The 13244-nt window shown below is 39.1% G+C and overlaps 1 protein-coding gene across 2 annotated transcripts in view; it reads right to left on the bottom strand.

Moving 5' to 3' along the window:
• adamts6 (ADAM metallopeptidase with thrombospondin type 1 motif, 6) overlaps positions 1–13244 on the bottom strand; it is an 89773-nt gene that overhangs the window by 56120 nt on the left and 20409 nt on the right. For both annotated transcript variants that reach the window (XM_024298598.2, XM_036214623.1), the window contains one exon: positions 9036–9141. In XM_024298598.2, coding sequence (XP_024154366.1) covers positions 9036–9141 — 106 coding nt within the window. The remainder of the gene's footprint in view (positions 1–9035; positions 9142–13244) is intronic.

Genomic DNA, 13244 nt, shown 5'->3' with positions numbered 1-13244 from the left:
ACAAGCCCAATGAAACGTTGCATTTGACATCAAATGCAATTCATGCTTCAAATTCGTGTTCGCTGAATCTTTTGATGTGCGTCTAATTCAATGCTCAATGCTTGTCCAAAAATGTGTTAATAAACTAGACACTCCCATTGGAGAAGCTGTCTGAAGTTTTTAGCCTCATCGCTACATGATGGAGGCTTTGACTGTTTATCTCGTTTAAACTACACAGAAGATACAGATGATGTTGAGAGGTTAAGTTATTTATTTTAAAGAACTCCACAGAACCATCTATAATCATCTCTCCATTCTGGGTTCGGGACAGCAGTTTTTTGTCTTTTTCTTACGGCGATCGTTACCTTCTAGCCTGCAGGAGCTGCATCTAAATGACAGTTTTTAGCTGCTCTTCTGTCTGTTTATAACCCAGTTTGATGGCTTGTTGTTCTGCATTAGCCCAGGAAGAGAAAAATAAAACAATAATAATTATGTCTTGATGCAAATGAGAAAAACACCATAACATCCATGAGGACAATGATTAGATTATCAGGAACGTTTGTTTTGAACGTGACTTCTTCTTCTGCGTTTCTGTCAGCTGACAGCAGTAGATACTGATACACTAACCTACAGCGCCCTCTAGTGGTTGTTATTGGGAAACAACCGCCAAAAGGCAACCGGTTTAAGTGGGGAAAATAACAAATATATTCATTCATTCATTCATCTTCTTGGCTGCTTTGTCCCTTTCGGGGTCGCGGGGGTGCCGGAGCCTATCCTTGCCCTACTGAAGGGCGAAGGCGGGGTTTACCCCGACAGGTCGCCAGTCTGTCGCAGGGCCTCAATCACACACCCATCCACTCTCACATTCACACCTAGGGGCAGTTTAGAGTCACCAATAAACCTATGAAGCATGTTTTTGGACGGTGGGAGGAAGCCGGAGTCCCCGGTGAAAACCCACGCATGCACGGGGAGAACATGCAAACTCCACACAGAAAGGTCCCAGCCGGGAGTCGAACCGGGGCCTTCTCGCTGTGAGGCAAGAGCGCTAACCACTGCGCCACCGTGCAGCCCATAACAAATATATGAGCCTATTTATGTCTAACAAAATCATATACAAGTCGCTCCTGAGTATAAGTCGCACCCTTGGAAAATCTAGGAAAAAAGCATGACTTATAGTCCGGAAAAGACGGTAGACTTGTTTTCATGTTTTTATGCTATTTTGGAGTTTAGCTAATATTTACACAATAACTGTTATGTTAATTTATACTTTAGTTTATTTAGGCTATTTTAGAGTGTAGATAATATTTACACGCTAGCTGTTTTGGCTAATTTAGCCTTTTATAATGTTTTAGGCAACATTGGAGTTTAGCTAATATTTCAGCTAAATGCTAGCTGTTCTGGCTAATTTAGGCTTTTTTATTAGTTTTTTGTTTGTTTTGAAGTTTAGCTATCATTATGCTAGCTGTTTTGGCTATCCTAAGTTTTTTTTTTTTTTTCATTTTTCAGGCCAATTTGACATATAACTAATATTTTAGCTATCAGCTTCAGCGTTTTTAACTATCAATTTCAGCATCTTCAGCAGCCAAATTCAGCTTCCAGCATTCACACTAGCATTATCACAACGAATGCTATATATCTAATTCATAATTATGTTAAAACGTTACAGTTTTAAAGTTTTAAAGATTTATTTTTAGTGTTCAATAAATGTTTATCCTGTTCGGCCCGCGACCTAAGGTGTGTTGTGGATTTTTGCCCCTTGTGAGATTGAGTTTGACACCTCTGTTCTATAGTGTCCACTGTCTCCTGCATTTAGCTGCAGAGTTTAGAGTAGAGAATCCAGGTTACCGACTGGGGGACGTGTAGCTCCATGGATTTGGCTGTAAAGACAGAGTTATGTGACTCAGAAACAGCTGTGTGGAAGGGTCAGGGGTCAAACCCTGTCTGGCGTTCGGCAGTAGCGAAAAAGTCCTAATCACTGCTCAGATGCCTGCCTGTCAATCAAAGCCTGCAGGTCTGAGCAGGTCGTGAGGGTCGACTGCAGAGATGACACAGGAATCCTCTGAATCTGAAACCCAACACCCACCCGCCTCGCACAACGGTGGTCCGATGGTAAAAGAGTCACTTTCGCCCTGCGTTCTCTCTGCAGAAACTCCTACCTTTCAAATATCGGTTTCCTCTAAAGGAAAGCCTTAAGCTAGACGTCAAAATGTGCCGTTTCTTTAAGTCCAGGAGCAGAAACCAGGTCTAATGTATATAACAAACCCAACCACAGTGCACAGTCTGAACCTGCTTTTCTACGGCTGCCGTTTATGACATTTTACACTACCCTGGAAATAAATCAGACCCACTGAAACCCCACTGCACTGTTTTTTTAATACATCCTCTACAGCAGAGACTATTATTACAACTGCCCCACAACAGAAGTAGACACGAGACATAATAAAGGAAATCGCCATCTTGGTGAACTCTCTTGAGAGGGATACGTAGACTAATACATCATCATTATTTTGCTTTATATTCAGGAAGAAAGAGCCAGAGGTATGTGGACACTGACATTTGCATGAGGAAAAATGTGGAGACAGAGTTCAGGGCGTCTGGTGGGGAGGACAAATGGCTACCTACAAGTCTCAGGAACAAAAGAAGTAATTTAAGTTGACCTCCATCCTAATAAGGAAGAAAATTTCTGCTAAGAAAACCAAAACATCATCCCCTTATAAGCTAAATGAACTCTCATTCAAGTTTTAGCTAGCTATAGTGATTGATGCGTCATTACCTTGCAGGTGTTTCATTCTAACTAAAGCTCTAAAAAGGCTGGAATTTGCAGGTAGTTTTAAAGAATCAGTTCACTATAGTTCATGGTTATCCATCAAAATGCTGTAGAAACATAAAAACCTGCACTGCCAGCCACGTGGTGCTTTCTGCTACTTTAAAAATAACAGCTGTTCCTCTGTGTCTGGTCATAAGAGTTATTGAGGGTTGGAGTAGTGTTTGCTCTTTAAACTGCATGTTTAAGTGTTATTACAGAAGATGCTAAACCCACAACGTTACTTGTATGTTTAAATATGCTTGTTTTCTCAGGGTTTTTATGTACTAAAAATACTTTCGGAGCTAAAATGTGCCTCTATGTTGTTTGTGTTTTAGGGTGTATTCAGACCATAAACAGTATGTAGAGAGAAGTGGATGGTGTATCCCCTCCCCCTTCGAGTTCCAAACAGGAAGTACTCGCTGGTCCCGTAAAGCCAAAATCCCATAAACTTCTATTGAAAAATAAATGGATATTACTCAGTCATTCTGTTTGTCAGAATAACTTTTTTATTTCATTATACATTTTATTTATTCCTATTTATTCAAGTTATAAACTGTCCAATCAGATGCCTCAATAAGAGCATCTGGTGCCCACTGGCCCCTACCTTGAATTTGATTGGCAGCCCACTTTCAGTGGAAGGGGTGTGTCTTTCTGACAAACTCACTCCTGATTTGCAAGAGTGGTTACCATAGAGATGATGACTTAGACCAGGAATAGGAAACTCCAGGCCTTGAGGGCCGCTGGGTATGCATGACTTCCAGATACCCAAGACCTGCTCATGACTGATTACCTGATTCAGGTGTGTCCAGCCAATTAGAACATGAATGAATGCTGCCCTTTCCTGACTTAGACCAACTTGGGCCAATCATTGTTTACTAACGTCGTCTGGTCCCAAAATGGCGAGCTCCGTACCGCAGAAAAATGGTGACTGAATTTACTTCATTTCGTTGGAACCGTAGGTGACATCACAGCCTTGATTTGTCTATCTCTATTTATGTCAATGATTCAGACTGGAAAAGTCAGTTGGTTCAGACCGAGTTAATCTGGTCCAGATCAAGTCCTGACCCTTGCATTTGGTCTGTATTCAGACTGGTGTTAACCGCACATTTCTGCAAAATCACGTGACTACAGATCTTTTCACTCATTGTCCAGGTATTACGAGGGCGGGGCAAAGCTAATGAGAGGTGGAAGTTATGGAAGTCCTTAGCTTTGCAACCCTTGTTGTCATAGTTCACTGATTCAAACTCTATATTTCGCTGATCAATACCTCTGTCTCAACATCAGGTTCAACACTTTTTTGGTACGGTGGAGGCATCCTGCAAGACGGTTACTGTGGAGACAACGCCTGAGAAAGTACGCTGAAAAGTGTTTATGACATACAGATTGTCTGGAAAACAGTGTGAAAAGCAATGTGTGTCACGTAAAAATTTATAATGAGCCTGAATTAGTACGACCACATTTCAATGAGTTGCTGTTGCGTCACTGCTGTCCGCTAATAACTGGCTACGGTGGCCGTTTTCGTCCACTTGTTCGGCTCCGAGCACAGACTGTATTCAGACTGAGGAAGCAAACCAGAGTTCAGTCCGATTGGAAAAGAACCGAGGCTACATGGAAAGATGGATCACAGAGTGGTTCTTGGTCCTGGCCCAGGGTTCGCTTAGGTGTATTCAGATTGAAAATTTGTTCCAGATTGTCGGTGGAAACAAACTCTGGTTCACTTTGAGGGAACCAAATGTGTCCAGTCTGAATACACCCTCAGATTGAAGTCCTATCGGGGTGTTCAAAAAAACCCTGAGGTTGGTTTAAGTACAGTTCCAGGTTAGTGTTAGTTCGGTTTACACCAAAATATGTTTAACCTCACAATAAATAAGCTATAAAAAACTTTACTTTAAAAATCGCTTCACATTGATATAGTAGTTGTAAAAATAGTAAACTTTAGTACCTTCCAAGAACGATCCAAACACTTCACAGTCACAGTCCCATTCACACAAAGATGGTGAACACTTTAAAAGTCCCGTCACTCTCAATTTTCCTTCTTTATGGTGGTCAACAATATACTACTATTTCAGTTCAAGCTCTACAATGTTAAACTGATTTTCAAAGCGGTATAAAAACCTGACTGAAAGAGCTGTTCGCTCCTGTTTGCATATCTCTGCTGCATCACACACTATCACCAGAGCTGCGTCTTAGACGAGGGAAGATGTTGCTTACAAATCTGTAAGTATGCATGCAGTCATCTCACATAGCACTGCCGTAATAATAAACTGAAGTCACTCTGCACTGAGGTGGAGAGAGATGTGTGGAGCGGGAAACCCAGAAACTCAAGTTAAGCTGCAAAACCCATTGAAGAGCATCATCGACTAGAAAGCATGAAGTTATCAACAGCAGCTGCAAAAGCAAAATGAATGAATCAACGTTCCCTCTTAATAAGCAACAAGTTATGAGGTATTGATATGATCTATAGTGAATAAACTGGGAGGATCACAGATTAATACATTTAAAATTAAAGGATAATCAATTGAACAAACTTAAAGTTTCCATAAATTTAGCTCAAGATTTTGCATTTGTTTTTAAACAATGTAAACACCAGAGTATCACACAAGATTAAGTACTTTTTAATCTTTTTAAAAAGTCACTTATTGTATAAATATAGTTTCAGAAACACAATGTTCCTTTTAACTTCATGGACAAAATACGACAAAAGTTCTGTTCCTTCTTTCAACTCCAGATGAAACTAAAGGTCAATTTCTGCTCCTAAAAATGTTGTTTTTGTCATTTTAGTGAAGCTTTTTCCATATGGCCTAATCTGTCTAAGTGCATCATTGAACCCAATAACACCAGAGCTTTTGTGCCAGTTTTTTTTAATTACCACAACCTTTCTGCCGTTTACACAATAAACGTAACTAGGGATATCAAATTGTCGCATTAATCATGATTAATTACAGACAAATTAACATTCATCTGTGACTATTGTCATGCTCTCAAATACAAAAAACAAGCGTCAAACTGTTTACTTGCATGAATCTTTGCTGAAAACACATCTTGAAGTGTTCCTACGTGTTAAATTAGAGCTGATGCTTTGATCTTGATTTTTCCCTTAATTGCTTGAGATTGAAAAAAATCCCCCTTGATGATGTAAAGGTGAGAATTGGAAGTCTGTTTTAATAAGAAAACTTCATAAAACCACACGTTATGAATCTAAAAGAAAAACCGGAAATTGATTTTTTTCAGAGCAATTATTAAATTCGATTTAAAATAGATTTATTAAACACAGGTTATGATTAACTAATTACACAAAAAAATCAATGGCATGAGCGCTACACTAGACGTCAGTACAGTGTTGCATATCTGTGCAAAGCTGCTTTTCTCTGTTTCAGAATCCAGCTTTTAAAGAGTTAATCACAACTCATCATTAAAAGACTTTAAAAATAGATGCTAAATAGTCTATTTATGTAGTTGATTATTTTTTTTAATTGTGATCTTGATTTAAAATGTAATCAGAGTAAGATCCATTCATTCATCCTGCAATGAAAACGTTTTCAATTCAGATTTTTGTCTTTGAATACATTTTGTTTTTTCATGAACGAAGTATACATTTTACACAATCAATCACATCTCCAGTATTGATTAGACATGGATGCTGAATGATGCTAATGAATAATTAATTAAACATTGTCTTGTCAGCATTTTAAATCAATACAAATATCACCAAGTGAAATATCATGATATATCACCAGATCGATTTTCCCCTACAGCCCTAGTACATATTCACAGATCTTGTTTGATTCCCTGAAGATATAAATGTAAAAAGCCTCCAGAGCTGAGTCTGTGATGAGAAACCGTTTACGGTGCATCTTAAAGAACATGCTGCAGAATTTAGGATTAATTGAAGATGAGCAACAGAAGGTTTACCGACCCCCACACTTAGGATTTCACTAATCCAGCCCCGTAATGACAAAAGCATGGATTAAAGTTTTCAAGCCTCAAGAAAACTGGCTTTATGTTGGGTAGCTCCCATATCTGACTTGAGCATGAAGTCTGTTTAGATCTCCAGATTAGAGATGGTTGAGCTTTTGGAGCTCGTGTCTGAACAGGAAATTAAAGTATAGCTACCAATAACCATTACTCCTCGATTTTACTCTTTAAAAATAGAAAAAACAATGACATCCAAACCACTACGTCATTAAGAGTGATGTTGGGAAGATGTCTTCTTTTCTTATAACTACATCAATCACAATGTTTTCCTCATTGAATGAAATATTTTTTTCAAGTTTCAAGTAGGAAATCAAAAAACGATTAATATTTTTAAAAAAAAGAGCCAAGAACTAAGCCATGATGAACTCCACACTAAAAAAGAGGTCTTTGTTTTTCAAGTCAGCGTGTAGAAATACACTTCCATGAGAGACTGTCAAGTTTACTGTTAGAAAAAGTTCAGTTTCACTTAATTGGTCCAAAGACATTTAACATTTTCGGTATTTCAGCTCTGTGTTCATCCAAACAAGCTCAGGTTTCACACAGAGTAGTTAGAAATATGAAGGATCATAGAAGACTTTATACTTTGTGTTTCTCTGATTCTTCATCAATCACACTTTGATAAGAATGGCTACAAGATTGAAATGTTTTTGCATTTGGTGGATTTTTGTACCTTAGCTCAAATCAGGTTAAATGCTGTGGGTGGCTCAGTGGGCTAGGTGAAGGGCTGGCACGCAGGAGCCCTGGGTTCGATTCCCAGGGTTGTCCACTGATCCCCACCCAGATTGGGTCCTTAGGCAAGACCCTTGACGCTGCTGCCTAACTGGGTCCCTGTGCCCCTCAAGTACAGGGTTGTGTCAGGAAGGGCATCCGGCGTAAAAACTCTGCCAAATCACTGATGCGAAACAGTGGGTGCTGTTACGCTGTGGCGACCCCGAAAGGGATAAGCTGAAAGTGAACTACTAGCTCAAATCAGGTTAAAAACCGTTTTATTTTTTCACCATTGCAATACTTTAGCAGTGCTGCTAAACACATAGAAAGGATTTTTTTTGTGTTTGGCCGGCGATGCGACTTTAAGTCGACTCATATGTGATTTTTAAATAAATAGCATAACCACCAGAGGGCTCTGTAGATCTGTGTATCGTTATTTGTTACTGACATCGCAGATACGCTCAGACTTACACCGAGCTGGGTGGAATTGTTCAAATTTGCCACAAAGGATGAAGAAGTCAACGGATTTAGTGATTTAATATTGATATTAATTGTTTAGTTATAATTATTTGTCTATTACTCTAATATACTAGATTCCTCCTCTGTTTAATAAAGTTGAATACGGTTGCGGTAGTGAAGCGTGTGTTTGTTCAGTCTTTTGTTATCTATTCAGTTGTTATGATTTGCTTTTTTAAGATGAAACGTTTGTTCTTGTTCCTTATTTTGTTAAAAAAAAATGTCTTCCAAATATGAGACTCACACCAGGTTCACACTGGATGCGGAAGAGCCGCACATTTTTCCGCGACAGTCGCTTCTGCTGTTTTTGCCATCATGGTTAAGTTAATAACCTAAAAATATGACCCCATGTTTCTGCTAAGAGAAGCAAGTAGTTAGTAGACCTACACTTCTTTAATTTATTTGTTATTGAGACACACAGAGAGAAGTGTGTGTGTTTATTTTCATCTGTACAGTCTGTTTAGATACAAAAACATGATCACATTTGTCAATCGCTGTGTTTTATTGTGAAAAATTGGTTCTATTTTGAAAATAAACCGGATTTTCTCATGTATCTTGATGTAACTTCCTGCCAGATCCTGCGGAACGCTTGCAGACAGAATAGACCGGATGCCGAAACAATGCTCAAGCCTTCAGTGCTTCGCGCCTGGTGTGAACTAGGCCTTATACTCCAGTACGACTTTTATATGATTTTATTTTTTATTTTATTTAGCATTTTTTAACTCCCGTGTTACTTATCGTCCAAAATATATTCTAATTGGTAATAAAAGACGACAGTTTTCCAATGACATCACAAACTGTTTCTAATTAGAGGATCCTCAGTAAAGTTGCTGAAAAGATTAAGCTCCCAAACAAAAGTAAGACACTTTAATATGAAGTTTTGAGCATAAGTGCCATGGGGCACCTTTGTGAGGGCCTAACATTCACAAAAAAGTTCAATCTGTTGAACATAAATCTCCAAAGAAACTCCTAAAGCCTCTGTATTTTGCATCAGGGATTAATGTCAAACACAATATTTTATATTAGGATCTTCAAAAGTCTTAAAACTCACTTGTGGCCTATCTCGTGCGCGATGGTGAAAGCAGAGCCCAGGCCAATGTCTTCATTGATGCTGCAGCTTCTTTCCGGCTCACACATTCCAGCCACCGAGGCCAAGCCTGCGCGCAGACAAACACAAACACAGGGTCAAGGCGCAGCATTCTTTGGAGTCACGGTCATAAAAGCCGGGATTCCACACACATGATCTCCTGTTTACAGCGCTGCTGAGAGACAGCCGGGAGAGTTGAGTTTAACATCACCGGCTGGACTTCTTTAAAGTTTTCTTCCAAACTACAGCGGCTGCTGGAAAATGTCCTGACAGGGAGTAAGATTTATAAGTCGTGTAACTTCTGGAGCACGAGCCAAGAAAGGGAATATAAGAACCCCTCACCAACGCCGTGCCGCAGCTGAAAGCTGTCAGAAAATATCAATGTTTTCCTCATTTTAGAACCCGAGCTGCAGGAGAGGGAGAGGAGAGGGTGTTTAAAGAGAGAACCACTTCACAATCCAGGTGTTGCAGGTCCTTTTTCCCCCTAAATCTTGACAGGTCAGATAAGGAGAATGTAGGCAGCCCCTCATAGATTACATCTACAGGTGAGCTGAAAGAGGATCAAGCCACAGAGAAGAGGGAGTTAGAAGTGTGTTGGCAAATGTGTCTGCATTAGTGTGTGAAGGCCCCCTTAAACTGGGCTGGGCTTCCAGTTTTGGTTTCATTTTGCAATCATTTGGATTTTCTAAGATCTTCTGAAGAATCCACTGAAAGAAGTTAGTTTGAGCTGCTTTCATCAACTTTGTGTTTCCTTTTCTTGTGAAACATCAGTCATTTGGCATCATTTGAAGTTTGCAGGTCAAATCAGCAAAATGAAAACTCAAATCCCCTCAATGTATTTGATTCTCCTCTGTAATCACAATAACCAGAGAAGCAGGATAGTGTTTCAGTTGTACACATTCAAGAATGACACCAGAAGTAACATTTTATATCAAAACTTCAATGAAAATTGTTTTTTTTTTGCATTTTTCTATTGATAGTGAATATATATTAAGAAAACTGATCTTAAAATTGCTTTTCTAGGTATTTCTTTATTCAAACCGTTGTGAATCAAGAGCAGATGAAAAAATGCACGTTAGAAAAAAGCATATTTACGACGCGGGATGGGTCATAAGCCCACTACTCGGAGCTCTCAGCAACAAGAAACAGTCCACAGCTCAGAGGTGAATTTCTAATGAACTCCTAATTTAAGCTGAAAATGGCATAATCATAATTAGTACTGGGAATCGCAGAGTAACTCACGATACGATTATACCGATAGTATCACGAAATGGTAAACATTGCTAATATCAATATATTACCTTGGTAATCTATGATATGTCACTATTTTGTAAAAAAAATATATAACTTCTTATTTTCCCTGAAACCTTTTATTAGAACAATATAAATCACAATTTATTAATATAACCTCCTTTGCAACAGTAATATTATATTATCAATAAATAACGTTTTTTGCAATAATTACATACACTGTAAGATAACAAATAAACAAATATCTAAATAAGAACTAAAATATAGATCGTATCAGCCTTCTCACTTCAAAGAACAATAAATGTTAAAAATAAGTTCACAATGTTGAATTTTAATTAATTTTACATTTTATGTCATCATTTATTATTATTGAGGGACAATATGAACATTCAGCCTGTTAATATTTTATGATCATATGATCATCTTATTTTACAGTGCTGATATTTGGTAACTGTGTCACTTCATCTATTATTAACATTCCATTATATATGGATGCATTCATCTTTTTATGTCAATTAGACTTTTGTGAATTTATGCTGAGTCATGCTTCGCCTGAACAGAGTTTTTTTTTTATTTTGAAGGTGCAAGTTTTTTTAAGCTGGAACTGTCTTTTAGCAAGGACAGTTCCAGCTTCTTGGTAACCATTTAAGTATTTTATCAACCACAGGTTGGAAGTACAAAAGTACAGCCACATAAATCTGAGTATCATCTGCATAATAATGGAATAAAACTGCATACTTCATACCAAAAACATTTGTCTAAAAAGGAAAAGAAAAACAGAAGAAGACTATCCACTAGAGTTTAATCTTCTCCAACACATCCCTCTCTTTTCCACTTAAGCCCCGCCTATAAAGTTTGAATTACTGTGAAACAGAACCAAGGAAAAGGTGACGCCCCAAAAGCGCGACTGCAAGAAATAAATGTGGTCAAAAGTATTTTAATGGCGAAAGCAACATCCTGAGTTCAAAGCTGCTTTTAAAGCGTTTCTTTCTGAGCCGGCGACCGCCATCTTTGCTCCGATGCGGGAAAAGGGAGAATAGAAGTAAGTTATGCCCCCCTTTGACAGGAGATGCCCCCCTCTGTTTAGATAAAATCTCTTTTCTGCCTTTTGAGTTTTTTTTCCTGTCTTGACATGACAGGCATGTGATGCTGTACAATATTTGTACGTTTATTGACCAAAACTTAGGGGCGGTTGCCATGGCAACGTTATGTAAGGGATGGGGTGTTTCAAAAAGATGAACTTCTGCTTTCATTTTGTCAGAGCGAATGCGTATTTTATGAATATCTGGAGAGACCCGTCCTTTACTGGTGATGGATGAACGTGGAAAAAATGATGTGAAAAAACTGAACTAAGTTTGTCCAACATGAAGTTAAATTAATGGAAATTCGAAATAAAAGTATTTATAGAGGGAGATTTAAATATTTCATGTTTAGGTATAGTATCTAAACGAGGGGTCCCCAAACTTCTTCTCTGATGGGGGGGCGGGTCAATTTGTAGGCTAACAGAAAAAGTGTAACAATCACAGCCTAAACGTAAAAAATTATGGTTTTCTAGAAAGCCACACATAGCCATGTTTTAAATAAATCATTTCTGTAATCTTCACAGAAAAAACAATGCTAAAACATTTTATAAACTAGATATATAGCATCACCTGTGATAGATTAATATCTAAAGAAGCTTAAATTGATGGCTGAAAATGCTGACGCTGATAGCTAGCTGAAATATTAGCGAAGTGCCAAATTATCCGAAAAAACTCAAAAAATTCTAAATTACCCAAAATAGCTAGCATGTGTGTAGCTGAAATATTAGCTAAAATTCAGAATAGCCTAAACAACTGGAAAAAAAGCCTAAATTAGCCAAAACAGCTAGCATGTAGCTTAAATATTAGCTAAATGTCAAATTAGCCTAAAAAAACTGGAGCATTGTCTAAATTAGCCAAAACAGCTTGGGGGGCCGGGCCAAATGTGGAGGAGGGCTGGATCCGTAGTTTGGGGACCTTTGATCTAAACTATGTCATTAAATATAAGAAAAAATGTTACATGAGAGTCACTGATTTGATTGAGAATAGAGAAGTTTTTGTTGTGTAATATACTCTTTCCTGAATTCTTGGATTAAAATGATACTGTAAATGCCTTTCTTACCTTTTTATAAATCTATATATAAAATGTATGTTTGTTTTATCACTTCAAGTCAGAGTTGAGTTTTTTTCCTGAAAACTTCTCTCAAGCTATAGGGAGCAGAAAGTGTGTTTTAGGCTGCACCACTCTCCTCCCAGACCTGCCTCTGCACGTCCACGTGAAGTGGGGTTTGGTGGTCAGTCCAGATTTATCTGCACACTTTGGTTAAAGGTAGCCTTTCGGCTGAGAGGCTAAACAAGAATAGACTCGCAGATCAGGAGGTCGCTGAAGCCGACGCTGCTGGAAGAGGGAGCCTGAAGGTGAAGAGAGAGGGAAGGAGGGAGAGGAGGGAGAGGAGGGAGAGGAGGGAGAGGAAGGAGACTCGGCGATTAGTTTAAGAATGTGTGTGCTGCGGTGTTGAATGCAAACACCACACGGGCCTGAAAGCTGTTTTCTTAACACCGGGGTGGACTGAGCATTATCTGCAGCCCCGTGATTACTCCACGACCCTAAAGGCCAGCGATCTGACCTGAGAGCGTGATCCCCGGGAGCAGAGGGAAGGGAGGAGAGGAGGAGGAGGAGGGGGTGGACGGCGAGGAAGCCAAGCAGATGCCAGGGCAATTAAAGCGACGGGGGAATGTGACGAATGCGGTCAATCTGTCAAACCACCCCTGAGGTCAGAATATTACCTCCGAGATGCACCGCGGTGCCTGCAGGAGCCTCCGCCGAGATAAGATGAGGAGAGGGGGGGCGGAGGAGCTGAGGGGGGTCGAGTGGCTTTCTGCCTCTGTTTGTTGTCTTATT

The sequence above is a fragment of the Oryzias melastigma genome, linkage group LG12 (genome assembly GCF_002922805.2).
Source record: "Oryzias melastigma strain HK-1 linkage group LG12, ASM292280v2, whole genome shotgun sequence".
Taxonomy (NCBI): domain Eukaryota; kingdom Metazoa; phylum Chordata; class Actinopteri; order Beloniformes; family Adrianichthyidae; genus Oryzias; species Oryzias melastigma.
Note: the sequence above shows the minus strand (reverse complement) of the source record. Positions and strands in the feature narration are given on the sequence as shown.